General features: G+C 42.7%; 1 protein-coding gene across 3 annotated transcripts in view; it reads left to right on the forward strand.

Moving 5' to 3' along the window:
* The window catches only part of LOC137298950 (low-density lipoprotein receptor-related protein 1-like), a 158,475-nt gene that overhangs the window by 135,533 nt on the left and 4,335 nt on the right, over nucleotides 1–18,607 (forward strand). For all 3 annotated transcript variants that reach the window (XM_067831342.1, XM_067831343.1, XM_067831344.1), the window contains 18 exons: nucleotides 1,230–1,361; nucleotides 1,550–1,684; nucleotides 1,839–1,973; nucleotides 2,208–2,314; nucleotides 2,777–2,947; nucleotides 3,446–3,636; nucleotides 4,282–4,502; nucleotides 4,932–5,129; nucleotides 5,931–6,132; nucleotides 10,120–10,230; nucleotides 10,560–10,667; nucleotides 10,856–10,998; nucleotides 11,855–12,019; nucleotides 12,649–12,753; nucleotides 13,780–13,897; nucleotides 17,303–17,385; nucleotides 17,861–17,948; nucleotides 18,324–18,459. In XM_067831342.1, coding sequence (XP_067687443.1) covers nucleotides 1,230–1,361; nucleotides 1,550–1,684; nucleotides 1,839–1,973; nucleotides 2,208–2,314; nucleotides 2,777–2,947; nucleotides 3,446–3,636; nucleotides 4,282–4,502; nucleotides 4,932–5,129; nucleotides 5,931–6,132; nucleotides 10,120–10,230; nucleotides 10,560–10,667; nucleotides 10,856–10,998; nucleotides 11,855–12,019; nucleotides 12,649–12,753; nucleotides 13,780–13,897; nucleotides 17,303–17,385; nucleotides 17,861–17,948; nucleotides 18,324–18,459 — 2,549 coding nt within the window. The remainder of the gene's footprint in view (nucleotides 1–1,229; nucleotides 1,362–1,549; nucleotides 1,685–1,838; nucleotides 1,974–2,207; nucleotides 2,315–2,776; nucleotides 2,948–3,445; nucleotides 3,637–4,281; nucleotides 4,503–4,931; nucleotides 5,130–5,930; nucleotides 6,133–10,119; nucleotides 10,231–10,559; nucleotides 10,668–10,855; nucleotides 10,999–11,854; nucleotides 12,020–12,648; nucleotides 12,754–13,779; nucleotides 13,898–17,302; nucleotides 17,386–17,860; nucleotides 17,949–18,323; nucleotides 18,460–18,607) is intronic.

Raw genomic sequence — 18,607 nt, forward strand, 5'->3', positions numbered from 1 at the left:
ACAGCAAGCTTCAGCCAACTATATGTGTCCCTGTACCTGCATCAATAACCCTCTCCGCAGCCTTTACAACAGGCAAGTTTCCTTTTGGTTAGGGACCCGTGAAGGTCCCGGGGTAGAATAGGCCTTCAGCAACCCATGCTTGCCATAAAAGGCGACTCAGCTTGTCGTAAGAGGCGACTAACGGGATCGGGTGGTCAGGCTCGCTGACTTTGTTGACACATGTCATCGGTTCCCAATTGCGCAGGTCGATGCTCATGTTGTTGATCACTGGATTGTCTGGTCCAGACTCGATTATTTACAGACCGCCGCCATATAGCTGGAATATTGCTGAGTGCGGCGTAAAACTCAACTCACTCACTCACTCACTCACTCACTCACATTTGGTTAGGAAATGGTTAGGTTTAGGGTAAGTATAGGAGAAAAGATGCCTCGGAGGTTTGGGGAGACAATGTAAAACTGGAGCGGGAGGGATTTCTCAACACCAGTTGTTTTACATTGTCTACCAAAACTGATGAGAAGTGTTTTCTGTAACATATATACCGTCAGTGATGAATAATTACAGTGTAGATGATCATTTAATGAAGCTACATAACATTAACTGAGTCGTCGGCCTGGTGGCCATGTGGTACAGCATTTGCCCATAAAGCACACTTCGTGTTAATATCGTTTGTGTAAGGTTTTGGGTTTGTGTTAGACCTACTGTAGAGTGACATGAGGCTATAAAATATGACTGGTCGTTATCTGGTATTCTGTAGGTGTACCATATGTACCCTGTAGTATTTACTCCACTGAACAGTATCCTTTTCTTCCCCGGGAAAGTTCAGCTTTGGAATTTACTAAGAAATTGTAATCCCAATCCCAAATGTGACATATGTTACATTTGACCACTTTCTAAATGGCATTGTGTAATCATAGCTTTTGGTTACCAGTTATCAGACTTTCATTTTTTGAAAGTCATGGTGGCTGAGCTTCTGACTTTGTATGCTGGCAATTAGGGGCCTGACTATGAGGGTGCAGGAATCCTGAATGGACTCAACCCAAAAAGTAATCCCAAATATGACATATGTTAAGCTTTGGATAGTTCTTCCCTGAAAAGTATGAATAGACTTATCCAGTTCCAAGCCTTCCCCACCCCAGACCAGGCTTTGTTCCTTGATGAAGGCACATAGGGTTCATCCTGAGCCAGTTCTAGTTCACTCTTGATTCCAAACTCTACCCTCCCTGCACAGGTCCCAGGGAGCACCAATGTCGACCAATGGATTTTAAGTGCCACAGCTCCCGACAATGCATTAGCCAGAGTATGGTGTGTGATGGCACCCCACACTGTGAGGATAAGTCAGATGAAGACTCCAACTACTGCGGTATGTATCCATGTCGAGTCTGCGTAACTGTATAGTAATATACTTCCTTATGTCCTATATATTCACTCAGTTCTCTTATATACACCATCCTGCAAAAACTGATTGTACCATTGGTTCTTGTAATGGAGACCATTCTGAAATTGTGATTGTTGCTTTCCTATTTCTGTCATTGGATGTTTTGTCTGCAGATACCGTGAAGAAAAACTTAATGTGCTCGGTGAAGAACGGTGGCTGTGAACAGCATTGTCGTCAACTGACCAAGGGCATCAGGTGTGAGTGTAAAGATGGCTTCAGGCTCAACCATGACGGCTACCATTGTGATCGTAAGTATTGATCATCTATGATTGTCCTGCAGGTTTGGTGCTGTAATATATCAGATGTGTAATTCTGCCAGGATTGCAGTCCAGTTGACTTCCAGTTGTTCCAAGTTGATTTCCGTTGTCCCATGTTAATCTCCGTTGCACTGTTTTGTTCAAGCTGTCAATCCGTGTGATCAGTGGGGCATCTGCTCACAGAAGTGCAACTACACCTTCGAGGATCGTCACCACTACTGCTGGTGTCGAGAGGGTTACACTCGCAGATTTGGGGCAGAGGGGTCCTGCAGAGCCGATGGTGAGCCAACACTTGTACTTACCTGTGTTTGTATTTACCTGTGTTTGTACTTACCTGTGTTTGTACTTACCTGTGTTTGTATTTACCTGTGTGTATACTGTCCCCAACACTGTAGTATGGGAGCCATACTTCTTTCTTATATGTACAGATTCAGCTCAAACTGCCCTCAAGTATGTGCTGTATACTGTTTCTCTTCAACTTACTGTATAGCATATCACGGGTTGTTTATTGTAGGGACACCGCCTGTGATCCTGATTGCGGAGAGGTCAGTGCTGTGGCAAAGTCCCACCCAGATCAGTATGAACACCACTGGCATGGATGTCAAACCCCTCAACGTCACGGTGAGTCCACCAGGGTACAACTGACAGGGTGGTGATCTTTTCTAGAGCTTGGGGTTGAAATTGTAAGGTAGTGAAGTTAATATCGAATGGAGGTTAGGTAATCCAGACTAAAGAATAATACCGATGATACCTATTGGGATGTGGGGGAATTTTTTCTGGTGGGTAGGGTTGATATTGTAAGGGAAGTGAAGTTCATATTGAATGGAGGTTATGTGATCCAGACTGAAGAATCGATTAGGGACGGGGTGTTCTTGACAGTAGGTGATTGACTTTTTAATGGAGAGGCAGCAGGTCTTGACTGGATGATGGGGGGTAATATGAGGATAGTTTCTGGTGTTCTTGACTGGGGTGGGGATGATTCCAGTGGGGAAGTGCTTTGATGGTGGTACACTTGAATCCAGACTTTCGGTCCATGGTTGTCCAAGTGTTACATTTTCCAACATATTTATGTTTTTGGTACAGTTAAGCAACAGCCGCAAAAAGAACAACATTGTAGCAATGGACATCGACACAACCAAAGCTGAGTGGACTGCTTTCATCGTGACAGAGGACAAAGATCACATGGTGTTTGTTCACAAAAACGTCTTGAAAAACACCCAGAACAAGCGATCCAAGCGTGACCAGAAGTCGAAGGTAGTCTGTTTTCTCTCACTAGCCACTTATATGATACTCCAGTAGATGATGGGGACTGTATTGTCAGTTCATGGCAAAGAAAAACAAATTACTCTTAATTTAAGACTTTTTGAAAAAGCATGGGAATGTTGGGTAGCTCTAACACATAAATAGTTAATTATGTACCTTGTGCCTTCACTTCCTGGCCGTTGTTTGTCAGTCGCTACTCAGGTAATCTTCCGTTAGTGCTAATTGATGTTTATGACATTTCCACCTGTTATCATTAAATTTTTCTTGTTCATATCTGTTGGCATATCTTCCTTGCATTCATTCTCTTAATATGTTCCAAAATGTTGGGTTGTTGTAATATAGAAGTCAGCATCCATTTGCTCTCATATGTGAAATTTTAACTCCCATTCACAGACTTCACAGTGTATAACAGATTAAGTAAGGATGACAATATGTATATATATATTTGTTATCGATCGTTATATGACCATGACTTCTCCTTCTTCACAGGCTCCACAGCTGTGGTTTGGCCATGCCAAGATTTCCGACATATCCTTGGACTGGGTTATGAAACGTATCTACTACATTGATTCCACAACCCGATCCATCCAGCTGCGGAAGTATGATGGCAGCAACCAAATGCACATCATTGACAGTGGATTGGATAAGCCCAACTCCATAGCCGTGGATCCCAGCTCCGGGTACGGGGGACTAGGAAGGGATGAATGTTGCTATATACTGCAGTCATCGGTGCAGGGCCTTGTGGGAATCTGGGCTCCAGTCACCTTTACTTGTCTCCCTGTGGGAATCTGGAATAAAATAGGCCCCCAAGTTACCTTTGTTTGTCTCCTTGTAGGGAATCTGGGATAGAATAGGCCCGAGGTTACCTTTGTTTGTCTCCCTGTAGGAATCAGTGACAGAATAGGCCTGAGGTTACCTTTGTTTGTCTTCCTGTAAGAATCAGGGATGGAATAGGCCCAAGGTTACCTTTGTTTGTCTCCCTGTAGGAATCAGGGATAGAATAGGCCTGAGGCTACCTTTGTTTGTCTCCCTGTAGGAATCAGGGATAGAATAGGCCTGAGGTTACCTTTGTTTGTCTCGCTGTAGGAATCAGGGATAGAATAGAGAGCACACGCACGCACACACACAAAAAACCTTTGTTTGTCTCTCTGTAGCAATCAGGGCTAGAATAGGCCCCTATGTTACCTTTGCTTGTCTCTCTGTAGGAATCAGGGCTAGACTAGGTCCCTCCAAGTTACCTTTGTTTGTCTCCCAGTGGGAATCCATGTTATATTAGGTGCTCTAGTCTACCATCTGACCAAATGCTTTGTTGCCTCACATTTCAGGAAGATCTTCTGGACAGAACAAGGGGTGTGGCCAAAGATTGAAAGTGCCAACTTAGATGGCAGTAACAGAACAGTTCTGGTCAGAGACGAACTGGACTGGCCAAACGGCATTGCAGTGGATCACGAGAATGGCTGGGTGTACTGGTGTGACACCAAGAAGAGCACAGTGGAGACAATCAATGTGAATGGCAAAGGAAGGACCATTGTGCAGAGGTTCAATGGTAAGGGCTTTCAGTAAACCATGCACTGAACTTGTTTCCTTCCTACACCTAGCTTTAGCAATGTGGTGGAACAGGAGTACTATCCTAAGTGACCTTGAACCACTCACACAGTTTCTCCTCTCTATTACTTCTTAGCACGTCCGCCATGAGGGAAGTCAGATCACACTGTCAGTGTTAAGGACTCTTCAGAGCAATAAAAACAGCTGTAATTCTAACAATAATTTAGTATGTGAATACACTGGTAAAATGTTATAGGCACTATGTTTGGGACTACACTTTCTCAGCTTGGGTGGCAGAGTAGGTTGGATTGCAGGTTGGCAATGAGGTGCCACCAGATAAAACCCATCTCCCATAGAAGTACTAGGATCGTTGCTTTACTGTTAAAATATTTTACATTCAATGAATGAGTTTGTGTTTTTGTATTTTCAGAGTCTGACCCCCCTTTCAAGTTGGAGGTGTTTGAAGACTTTCTGTATGTCCTCACTTTCCACAAGTACCAGCTGCTCAGACTCCACAAGTTTGGCCGTACCCAAAACCACACCCCTGTTGATCCGCAAGTTGTCTACACAGGACAGGAACACATCAGCACCATTGTTGTGGCCCAGGAACAGAAGATGAATGCTGACTGTGAGTCTCCTTCAACTTTGCATCAAGGATATTTGGAGTGATGGAGTGAATGATACTTGTTGTAAGACTTGACAAGGTTCCAGTTCCCCATACCTGTTGTAAGGCTTGACAAGGTTCCTGTTCCCCATACCTGTTGTAAGACTTGACAAGGTTCCTGTTCCCCATACCTGTTGTAAGACTTAACAAAGGTCCTGTTCCCCATACCTGTTGTAAGACTTGACAAGGTTCCTGTTCCCCATACCTGTTGTAAGACTTGACAAGGTTCCTGTTCCCCATACTTGAAAGACTTGACAAGGTTCCTGTTCCCCATACCTGTTGTAAGACTTGACAAGGTTCCTGTTCCCCATACTTGAAAGACTTGACAAGGTTCCTGTTCCCCATACCTGTTGTAAGACTTGACAAGATCCCTGTTCCCCATACCTGTTGTAAGACTTGACAAGGTTCCTGTTCCCCATACCTGTTGTAAGACTTAACAAAGGTCCTGTTCCCCATACCTGTTGTAAGACTTGACAAGGTTCCTGTTCCCCATACTTGTTGTAAGACTTGACAAGGTTCCTGTTCCCCATACTTGAAAGACTTGACAAGGTTCCTGTTCCCCATACCTGTTGTAAGGGTTGACTAGGACCGCATACTTCATACTTGTAAAAGTGGATTGGGACCCCATACTTAATAATTGTTGTAAGGATTGACTACGACCGCATACTTCATACTCATGCTTGTGTTGATTGTTACATTCTGGTTGTGTTGATTATTACATGTCTGTGGCTGTGCTGATTTTACTTTTTTGTTGTTGCATTCCAGTGCCCAACAACTGCACAAAGGACAGTCATTGTGGAAAGGCCATGTGTTTCAACTCTCCCCATTCCACCAAGGGACATACCTGTAAATGTCCAAAATATTCCAAGTACTTGAATGGTGGCCAATGTGACTTCGTCAAACCTTGTCAGAACTTCTGTGTGCATGGGAACTGCTCAATGACCATGTACAATGAACCAAAGTGCAGGTAGGTATCCATGATTAGTCCATTGGACACAGAAAAATGGTGATGTAATTCCAACTGCAGTCAAATAAATCACAAAGAAACAAAGTTTGGACATTATATCATGGATGTATTTCATGAAGTTCCGGTTTTCAGTTCATATAAAGAAGATCCACAAGTATTGGTAACTGTTATCCCCACTGTCCTTGGTAAATGTTTTCACCAGTTTTAACTTACCTTACCATATATTACCTCAAGCCTTAAACGAGATCAGACAGTCGTTGATTCACCATTCCCATGAATGGCTACCTCATGTATTGATGAATGTATAGGTACAGAAGTGGCGTGATCTCAAGAACCACGCAAGCGTGGACCATTAACAAATCACTTTTACTTCAAGCGTCCTTGTGATCGGATGTTTGTTTGGTTTGCTGTTGTTTAAGTTTTCTACCTACTATTTTGTGTTTAGTTTTGTGACTACTCGTAGCTGTTTATGACACGATAGTTCTGCACTGTTTGCAAGGTGATAAAGTTTGGCAAAGGACCCCCACCACTGGTGTCCCGACTGCACCTCTGTTTGCTGTACACTTGACCAGTGTCAGCATTGCAAGCCTCTCTTGCCCATTGAGTTCAAGGCATTCCTTACGTCTAGGAGGAAGCGTTTCACTCTATGTCATTCCTTACGTCTAGGAGGAAGCGTTTCACTCAACATCGTAGGAAGGTCTTCACTGGCATTGTCTTTGGGATCTCGCTCGTCGCCACAGTTCATGGTCTAGATCTCGCTCCTCGACAGACAGAGATAGGCATTCCAGATCCCCTGTGAGTGGAAGGCGTTTTTACCAGTCCAGATCTCAGTCACCTCGACGCTCACCTCATCCTCATCACTCTAGGTCTCCTGCTGGGAAGGCGCTTTCTGTGTCATCTTCATCTTCTCACCGTTTGGAGCCACTGTCTGTATCCTGGGACGACGCAGAGGAACGTTTCTTCTCCCTAGACTACAATGAAGAGCCTTTGGATGATATGAATGATGGTGGAACTTATCTCCCTCCCTCGGCCATTTATGAATGGATCACCAACAGGCTGCCGGATTGTCCGTCAGCACCGTCAGAGTCATCAGATCGGAGGCTATTCAGCTTACGTCTGAGTTACTACTTCCTCCGCATCCTATGGTGACCATTGTCATCGCATTGTCATTCTTAGACGCTGAATTTGCCAAGTTGTCCCTCAACCCTACTATAAGAGCACGTAAGTCACGCAAGTCAGAATATAAGGTGTACAGTCTGGACTTCGAGTGGCACATGATGAATCCCTGAAGAATCGGTGTGTCTGTGTTATCATCATATAATTTTCAGGATTTTGAGATGTTAGCGATCGACACTGAGTTGATGCGGATGCTCAAGCCTGTTTCAGTGTTGGCCTCAGCTACCTTGGTGGCAGCCACCGCTAGTCGTGTCTCCAGGATCCAGGGATCTTTTGGCCCAACTTTACGATCCTGGAAGCCCCCTATGTCACAGACATCCTACAGATTACCGATTGTTGTTCCTCTGCTGCTACCATCTGCGCCTCAGTCGCGAGTGAATTCTCAGGAGCAGCAGGTCCTACTACAAGCCAACATTCAGTCGATATTGGACAAGCAAGCGATAGAGACAGTGCTAGATCCCAATCACTCCCCAGGTTTCTACTCACCCATCTTCCTTGTCCCTAAGAAGGATTCAGACAAGCTGTGGATGATTCAAAACATGGCAGCCTTCAATCGTCTATACCTTTCAGACCCACCTAAATTCCGTATGATTACCCTAAACCAACTACGTGCCATGCTGTTAACCGGGACACATATCTCCATGTGCCAATATTCCGCCACGACCGGAAGTTCCTTTGGTTCGTCTTCAACAGGGTCTATTACCAGTGGAAGGTCCTCCCGTTTGGAATTTCTACTGCCCCGTGGCTCTTCACATTGATCACTTCTCTGATTGCCCGTTTCCTGCACCTGAAAGGGATAGACTTCGACCCCTAAATAGACGACTGCCTCCTGAACAACTCCAACACTCAGTTGCTTCTCAGACATTTGAACTTCACCACTCACCTTCTCCAGCAACTGGGGTGGATAATCAACCTCAAAAAGTCGCATCTAGTGCTGTCACAAGAGTATACAAAAAATGTATATTTTTTTGTTTGCATGCATTATGCTCCTCGAGCTACAAATGATTTATATTTTTTGTTTGCATCCAGTCCATGTAGAAAAGAAATATCAAGTTAGTGTCTTGTATTTTCGACAGAACCTTTTCCAAGGTCTGGAAGCAGCAACTCAACTTCTATGTCATCTTTCCTATTCTTAATATGGGCAAGTGGCAGATTTTGCAGCGTCTGCACAGAAATAGTTCCCCCACCAACCGTAGGCTTTCTATCCCCCTGGCGTCTCATATCTTGTAGCCATGGACTAGAAACGTTTCTTCCCTCGGTGAATCGAGAAGCAGCAGTCTATTCTTCGCTTCGTATTTGGCTATGGCATACTTTTTGCACATGTAGACTCCTTCCAGAATTTCGGCAGCTTTTCGATGTTCGCTGCATGGAGAGGCTGCTACTTCCATGTCATTGGGCCTGCCATAGTTGGGTAATGGTGTATGTTGAATATTGAATATTGTCCCGATATCCTTGTGGTGGCTCTTTCCGCGCTAGGTGTCAGAAGATACAAGAATCTTTCTCCTTGCATGAACAATTACCCTCCAATTTGTCAAGTGTGTATCGAAGACTCCACTGGAGGCAACTGCAGTAGTACAGGTTCTCTGTGTTCACAAAACCATCATCAGTTGCTATTTCATCTGGAACCTTGAGCGGGAGGTGTTCCTGTGGTGTGTAGTCAATTTCTTTGTTTCTCCATAAAATACAATCTTTGCTGCAGATGCAGTGGTCGAATGCACTGCACTTGCAAGTCGAGTTGTCACCGTCTAAGGTGGTGTGGAGTTTTGGTATGGCATTGAGACAGTCAGTGCATTGTTGTGTCTGTCTTGGGGTGCCGGGCAGTCTGCGAGATGAAAGTAGTTGAGTAGTATACACAGTGGGGGAGCACAGGATCACCCCCGTTAAGCCATGATATAAAAACCATTCTTCCCTCACTCATCTTAATTTATAAACCCCATAACACGACTTCTGTCATCTCCCCTGCAAAACCTCTTTTTTTATCTCATGTTTTTTACAAGGGAGATGAAAGTAGTCGTTTATGGGGTTTATAAATTATTATGGGTGAGGGAAGCATGGTTTTTCATTTCATGGCTTACACTGGGTGGTCCAGTACCCCCATTGTCTATACTACTCCTGTGCCTGACTGCAGTAGTTTCTCGGGACCACATGACATGTGCTTGATTCAGTTGGTTTGGTCCTCTGGAGCCAGACACTACCAACCTACTGTTGAAGCCATATGCATAGTCCTATGGTAAGGTAAGTTAAAACTTTGTTAAAATCTAAGTATTTTAGATATTGAAATACTTACCTTGCCATAGGATGGTGATTTCCCTCCCATCGCTGGATGATACTCCCCTCTCTGGGCTCTTCGGACCAATCTTCAGTAAAAGTGATTTTTTTAATGGTTCGCGCATGCGCGGTTCAGGAGATCACGCCACTTCCATGCCTATACATTCGTTGATGCATGAGGTATCCATTCATGGGAATGGCGAATCAACGACTGTCTAATCTTGTGTAAGTGAAGCTTGAGGTAATATGCATAGTCCTATGGAAAAGTAAGTATTTAAATATCTAAAATGTTTAGATTAAAATGTTTATCCTATTTGTTATTTGATTATATGTTATTGATATCAGATTAGTTTCATGAGTATAGTTTCATGAGTATAGAATACATGGTGACTACATGTCAGCACATTTTGATTGAATGCAGTTTGAGACACAAGCCCACACATTGATTCAGTGTTGTTTGAGTCACGTGGCTACCCATATTGATTAAATGCTATTAGACTGAGACACAAGCCTACATACATTGATTAAATGTTGTTCTATCAGCTGCCAGGTTGGGTACACGGGGGTCAAGTGCGAGGTCAGCGTCTGTGACAACTACTGTGGGGTTGGCACATGCAACATGCCCAAGGACCACGACTCTAACCCCACCTGCATGTGAGTGTGTTAATAATACTGTCATTTACCTTCAAGGCTTGAAGCAAAAACCTGATTACAGGCTTGTTAGTTGAATTTGTGAATAACTGAAAGTATTCATGATGTAGTTTGTTACCATCAGGTATCAAGTACCTGTCACTATATTTCTTGTTGAAGCTTGTCAAGCAGCTCTGTCAAAAGAAAAACAATGGAAGATGACCATATTGAATGCATACTTACCATTTATACTGTCTGCAGTGGATTACAGGATAGTGTAACACCTGTGCCTTGTGTTACTCCTGCAGCTTTTGTTACACCTGAGGCAAGCATCTCTTTCAATTATTTTACAGCTGTCCCGCTGGCTATGAAGGTCCTCGCTGCCGGACCTACAAGTGTGCCAACTACTGCAAGCATGGGACCTGCCTCATCGACAAGACAACCAAGAAACCCAAGTGCATGTGAGTTCACTACACTGGCAGACACATGATAGATGTCCCTCTGACCTGCTCATGTCCTGGATAGTCACGACTTTCTGTAACCTAAATGTTTAGTTTATAAAACCACTTGCTTCAGAAGAGAAATTCCTTTGTGTTTGAAGTAATGAGACATTGCTGTCTGCACCACAATGTATTCATGTCTGTTGCAGTTGTGACGTCCGCTACACCGGCACGACCTGCAACGAGAAGAAGAAGCGGTGGTGTGGGCAGTACTGCATCAAAGGCAACTACCTGAACTGCACCACCCTCCCCAGCGGCCAGCCCAGCTGTCAGTGCAAGGAAGGCTTCAAGGGTGAGTGTCGTGTGTACCTGTGTGTACCTTCCCTTTCTATAGCTTATGTATGTGTGTGAGTGAGTTGGATTTTATGCCCATTTAAGCAGTATTTCTGTTATATCCCAACATCATGCGAGAGAAAAGCAAATGTGATACAGGTAATAGACATTGTAAAGCAAAAGTCATTGTGTTCTTCAATCTGATTGGTTGAAAAACATGATGGAATGGTATTCTGGAAATTGCAGGACTATTCACTGCATATTGCCACGTATAAATATTGCACACATTTGTGCTGGTGACATCACAGATGAGCAGTTTCAGATGCTGCCATGGGAAAAATGAATTCCCGTGCTTTAAATACTCAATAATGAAAAGAAGTGTATGTTTCATGCTTCAAGGTTTTATTTCAGAGCACATGGCAATGGGTACATGGAGGCTGCCATATTGTGTTCTACCAAAACATGAGCTTGTTTTTGAAAATAGGTTATTGCATTCCGCCTACCATTCCCTGAGCGGAATAAATCAAATCCTTCATAACAAATAACACATGATGTTTATCTTCTAATTGATCGCTCTGCTTTGTGAAACCCAAAACAACAAGTTTTGTAACCTGTGATTATGGGTGTCTGGCAATCCCACACAAGTAATCATGGAAATGTACGCTGTATAACCATATGGGGCCTTTGCTTGAGATTGTATTTTGATGTTTTGGTGAGTAAGTTGACCTTTTGAACTGTTGTCTGTGTTCAAAGATACGGATTAAGTTCATAGTTAACCTATGGTTTGTCTGCTCCAGAACAAGAGCACTACGACTATCACTAACTCTATCGTACAGTTCTTGACTATCGTCACCCTCATGTGTAATTTGTTTCAGGTCACCGTTGTGAGCAATGTGACGACATGTTCTGCTACAACAGTGGCATCTGTAATATGGACAGCCAAAACAGACACAGATGTAGCTGCCCCAAGAACTTTGACCCTGACTCCCAGTGCACAGAATACACTTGTGACTACATGTGTCAGAACAGTAAAGCATCAGGTCTGTCAGAACTCACACAGTAGATAATATACTAGGTTCATATCTGGAATATATACTGAAAGGAAAAAGTAAGGGATCACATGAATGCACCTTTTTTACAGGTTTCTTCACAAGCTATGGGATTCAAAGCTTGTGACAAGCCTTGGAAAAAAATGAAGGAATACTTGGGAAAAATAGAGAGATGAACACTTGTCCCTTTGATGTGATCCCTTATTTTTTTTTCCCCAGTATATGATACAAAACATCACTGTAAGTAGGATATATATAATACAAGTACGGTACAAAAACTAGCTTCATTACGCCAAGTAAGGGATAGATGTTATGACAACTAGAATCAAAGAGAAATATACAACACAAGTATGGTATAAATGTCATAACAACTAGCTTCTTGTATTGATATGCACCCCAAGTAGTGGATATATATTATAGCAACTGGCATAATATATTGATGTAAGCACAACCACTCTAGTTGGGAATATACAACACAGGTTGGATATAACATGACTGGCATCAAGTAGGGAAGATATTTATAACAACACGAGCATCAGTAGATACATGCTAAATACTTTCACCCCTTGCATGATATTTGGAAATATACATGGTGCTGACTTGACATTTGTTGTCCTCAGGTCGATGTGTGTGTAATGACAAGTGTCCTGGTCCTCCCCCTGACTGTGTCAGCATCAAGCCCACCTGTGCAGACTTCTGTAAGAATGGGGGAAGATGCTCATTAGGTAAGTTGTCTTTATGGTTGCTCTAACAGGTGTCTCTTCAGACATAGTAGACTAACATCTAGTCTCTGAAATGAACATATTTTACTGAAAAAACGTTCATAGTGAAAAAAAAATAATATAATAAAATGGAGCCCTGAGACTTTCTTGCCACATTTTCTAGACTTGCATGGGCTTTCTTGGATATATATACTTCAAGGTTTGTACAACAGACTACAGACATAGCTACAGATACAGGGAGCCACAGGAGACAATGGAGAGCTGAACATGTAGTTCCTGTCTTCCTTTGAGTAGTTTCCTGTTTGTACCATGTAATACACACATGCAGCCTTTAGGAGAGAGCCACTTTGTCCTGTTAGTACCATGTAATACACACACGCAGCATTCAGGAGAGAGCCACTTTGTCCTGTTAGTACCATGTAACACACACTTGCAGCCTTCAGGAGAGAGCCACTTCGTCCTGTTAGTACCATATAATACACACACGCAGCATTCAGGAGAGAGCCACTTTGTCCTGTTAGTACCATATAATACACACTTGCAGCCTTCAGGAGAGAGCCACTTCGTCCTGTTTGTACCATATAATACACACTTGCAGCCTTCAGGAGAGAGCCACTTCGTCCTGTTAGTACCATATAATACACACATGCAGCCTTCAGGAGAGAGCCACTTCGTCCTGTTAGTACCATATAACACACACACGCAGCATTCAGGAGAGAGCCACTTTGTCCTTTTTGTACCATATAATACACACTTGCAGCCTTCAGGAGAGAGCCACTTCGTCCTGTTAGTACCATATAATACACACATGCAGCCTTCAGGAGAGAGTCACTTTGTCCTGTTAGTACCATACAATACACACACGCAGCGTGTAGTAGCATACCACAGTTCCATGACACTATCTGCAGTTGTTTAGCACAACATGGCTCCTAACGCGAGTTGCCATGTATCTTTGTGGACATATGTGTACACCGAAACAGGGAGTGGCTCCTTCAGTTACTGTTCATGATGAAATTGTTTTATCTACAGTCCACCAGAAGCCGACCTGTGAGTGTAGCAGTGTACACAAGGGTCCGACATGTGACAGGTGTCTGTGTGCTCCAGGCGGGGAGTGCGTCCATATCCATGATGGCCAGTATAAGTGCAGGTAACACCTTGGAATTGACGCCTTGTGGAATGGTTTGATTTCAGATAAGCTGTAAGGGTAGTTGCATTCTACGAGAAATAGCACTTCATTATTGCTATAGTTTCTATCTAAAGTAACAACTGGTGAATAACATTTTTATTGGTATCTGAGATAGTGGAGTAGCCCATTGGTGTAAGTCCTCCCAGTCATCATACTCAGGCCTGAGTTTGAATCCCTTATGGATACTTACATGTATGTGAAACCCTGTCTGGTGTCCAGTGCTGAGGTTTTACTGGCATATTGCTAAGAATTGATGTAAAACCACTCTCACAGACTCGGTAACTTCCAATCACTGGTGTGGTAGGTTAGTCAAGTGGTTTTGCTTTCACCCCTTGATGGAATATTCCCAGGTTTTACTCCCCACTGGGTGCTTGTATGTTTTTGTGACAGTTGTTCTGCTAGTAGAGATGTATTCACCCCAGCTCTCTTTGAATATCAGTATCATATTCTTGTTGTGTAAAAATCATTCAGCATGTCTGTCATTTTATATAGTGTAACCTTTCATTTCTGTAGGCATTACAGCTTAGTTTCTGCTAGCATTATGAGTTGTCCAGTGGTCGCCAGGAGGACATGGGTTGATGTACCCTCAATGTTTATGTTCTGAGTCCGAACACTTCGGGCTCAGTGAGCATAACAAACATTGAGAGTACATCAACTCCTGGGCCCCGAGGGACCAGTGAACAACATATTTGTCTTACCGAAACACCTCAATGTTAATTTTGTTACTGTTTAAAACATGGGTATTGGATCATCGGCCAGCTTGTGTGAATCAAAAGATTCAAATCTTGCTTCTTGCTGTTTTTCTGCAGGTATTGTCTGTAAAATCACTACGGTAAAATTCCACTTCTTAATATTCACAAGGACTACATTTGAGTATTGTGTCAAAATTTATAACTTGGAATGAGAGGCAAATCTTTTCGTAGTCATCGCTAGGTTTTGCAAACAACTCAAGAAAAGAAATTTAGAGTTACCTCTCTTCCATCGATCTGCTTTCACAAAACATCAGTAATTTATGTGCATCATGTATGATTCAGTCTAATTTGAGATAAAGAAGTACTTCTACAAAGTACTGAATGAGTTGCCATTGGCAACAGGGTACATTTGTGCCTCGCTTGTAAGCGGGGTACGTTGAAAATAAAGAAGAACACTTAGCCAGTGGGAAAACAACATTTATGTGTGCGGTAAGATAATTCTCATTGAACATGTTTCGGTTTCAGCTTGTTTGCTCTGTTAATGTTGTACGGATGTCCTTATTTCTGATAATTCCTCCATATTTCTCTTGTCAGCCTGTCCTGTATCTATAATCTTAACTCTTGTAGTTGATATGGTTGAGGGTGTGTTGTAATTGTCCGTCCGTCATGTTCAACTAACTTTGACACAGTCAATGTGAGCTGATCTCTTATTACCTAGCCTTTAGTCCATCCATGATTACTTCACGAAATACATTTTTCCCCAAAACCATTCTGTTGTCATTGTTTCGCTGCAGACACTAACAGTTATTTATTCACCTTCCCTGTGATTTCATGGTAAAGAGGATTTAGTCAGAACCTATCCTCACTACACTTTGAAAAATTCATAATTGTCTCTACCACATACACTGAAAATTACAGCGTGTGCTCCAGTACGTTCTCCATGAAGACCATGGAACATACTGGGTTGAAGTGATAATGGGATGCTCTTAAACTTTATCATAAGGTGTTCTCCATGAAGGCCATGGAACATACTGGGTTGAAGTGATAATGGGATGCTCTTAAACTTTATCATAAGGTGTTCTCCATGAAGGCCATGGAACATACTGGGTTGAAGTGATAATGGGATGCTCTTAAACTTTACCATAAGATGTTGCCTAGGCAATCAGCAACAGACGGAGCCATATGTTCATTCTACTTAAAAGATGCCCTTTTTATGCTGACATGATTTTGCTGCTCAAGGTCACAATGTGTAGTAATGAAGCAGAACTAAATCCTTCAGAAAGTGTGATGATATGACCTAGACCTGTTCTAAAATAGGAAACATACAGGAAAGGTGAAGGTTTTCTGACTTAAAACTGAGAGTATTCAGAATGCAAATTATATTAGCTGATAGTAACTTGAAACTGACTGCCTTACCTTAGATGACATACTTGTTACAAAGACATCTCTCTTATCTACTTTGACATATTTTGCACACTAGTCCTGAGCTTTTTAACAATTAGTATCAATTTCATGTTATTTATTCTTTGTTGAAATATGTTGTGAGGTAATGGTTGAAGGTGAGCTCCAGTGTCTGTTGCGTATGTGACCCCTATCTGTCTGTCTGTCTGTCCACTAACAGGTGTCTCTATGGTCATGTGGGGTTACACTGCCAGCATGCATGTGCAGGTGTGTGTCACAATGGAGGAAAGTGTGCCGGCTGTCACCTCGGCCCGCACAACAATGCCACCTGTCAGTACTGCATGTGAGGGTCTTATCTGTCTTGAAATGTTTCACATCCATGGAGGTTAACTCACTTTAAGAATCAAGTTTCCACCCACAGAGAATATGGCTGGAATTATGGAGTCATATTTTTCCTGGATTGATGAGTCCAATAAACTGATTCTGTTGTACTCATTGCCATTGTCAGTTTATGAGTCCAGTGTATATTGGAGTAACATAGAAGGAAATTCCAGCGTGGTTCGACACTGGGGGAAAAGCTACTTTTAAAGTCAGTTACCTCCCTTGCTTAGAGCAGAAGTGACATTGCTGCAATCATTCCATAATACATGCTTATCTCAGACTCACACACTCTCATCAACAACTCTGTTTTGCAAAGTAAAAGTAAATACCAACATTTTTAGTGATTTATAGCTCTACATTTAGCCTTATTAGTAGACAGAGATGTATAAGGTGATGTTAGTTTGGTGAATCTTGTTATATGTACACGTAGACAAATAAATTAATGGTAGCTGGCCATAGTTATTCGTTCTCTTAGACATAGTACGTGATCATAGCTTGGCACGGTTATTCCTGTCTCTAATGTACCATAGCTCCATACAGTTGTCGTAATTGCTGATCTTATGGCTCAACAACTGTCCAAATGCCTCGCCAGCACTGACAAACTGACTGGGTCTACACGTAGCACATGTATATTGTGGTCCATGCTTCGAGGACTCTGTGGATTAATGAAGTCCGAAGTCCAGCAACACACCAAGCTAACTGCTGCTGTCATCTTCCATGTCGTCTAACCAGTCTCAGACATGGAAACCTAGATCTGTTAACATTGACTGCTTAGCTTGAGCTTCCTGAAATAATGATCATGCACTTATCACATTTGCTGATGTGAATGATTTGAAATGTGTTTTAAGTTACACAGACACATTTCTTTCAAGGTAATCATGTTTTGTTCCAGATGTAAGGAAGGGTTCACAGGGACTTTGTGTGAAGATAATGGGATAACCAAACCCATCGTACACCAGCCACACACTCCTCTCAGTGAGTTGATTCTGTTGTAAACATTGTGTAACTCTGCAAGATATTATGACTTATATCTCACAGTCATGTTGTCACACTCAGTAGGATGTTATGACTTATATCTCAGTTTCTCAGCTACCACGGTCATGTTGTCACACTCAGTAGGATGTTATGACTTATATCTCAGTTTCTCAGCTACCACGGTCATGTTGTCACACTCAGTAGGATGTTATGACTTATATCTCAGTTTCTCAGCTACCACGGTCATGTTGTCACACTCAGTAGGATGTTATGACTTATATCTCAGTTTCTCAGCTACCATGGTCATGTTGTCACACAGTACTTCCTGCCAGCTCCGTCTGTCTATAGCCTACACTCAGCCACATTAAACTGACGGTGATATAACGACTAACAACCAGTGTTTACTGAGGCCTTTATGTTCCTTGAGTCTGTTGTGACTTTGATGTCAATGGTGACATGATATTATCTCCTCCAGACCCACTCTACATTATCATCCCCGCGATAGCCCTGGTCCTGGTATTGCTGCTCATCCTTGGCATCGTCTTCTACAGGAGAAAACGGAGGTATATAATGTTAGGAGTTATCTAATGTTGGGAGGAGAGACGGCAGGGGATTGTATGGAATGTAAAATGCCAAATAGGTAATGTACACAGAACACCAGAGGTACATAACATTTTAGGAGCTTATAATACTGATGAGATACCAAAGGTTGATTTGAATAATATTGAGGTGCCTTTTTGAAAATATTTTGTGGTTGTAGTTGGGATTCTTATGGAAAGCTCTACTAATGCCAGTCATTGATTTTGGTGTCTATAAAACAGCCTACATACACAGCTGTCCGTTTTCACTGTAAGAGGAATATACGTTGGGTAAGGTGATTTACAAGTGTGGTGATGTACAAGTAAGGCGATGTACAAGTGTGGTGATGTTGTGTCCAGGATGGAGCAGTACGGACACAAGAGGATGAAGGAGCCTAACAGGATGGATGTGAAGAACCCCATGTACCTGCGTCACGAGGAGGAGCCTGATGAAAGGGACCCACTCGGGAATAATCCAATATTTAGAGGCGATGCCGTAAGTGACATTATTCCACTAGGATGCATTGTGTCCAATGTTGTTACAGGTTGCTCTTGTTGGTAATGACACAAGCACCAACAACATGTCATGGTCTGATCATTCAGTCAACATGACTGGGGAGCAAAACTTACTCCACAAGGGCTCT

Source organism: Haliotis asinina, chromosome 10 (assembly GCF_037392515.1).
Source record: "Haliotis asinina isolate JCU_RB_2024 chromosome 10, JCU_Hal_asi_v2, whole genome shotgun sequence".
Classification (NCBI taxonomy): Eukaryota; Metazoa; Mollusca; class Gastropoda; order Lepetellida; family Haliotidae; genus Haliotis; species Haliotis asinina.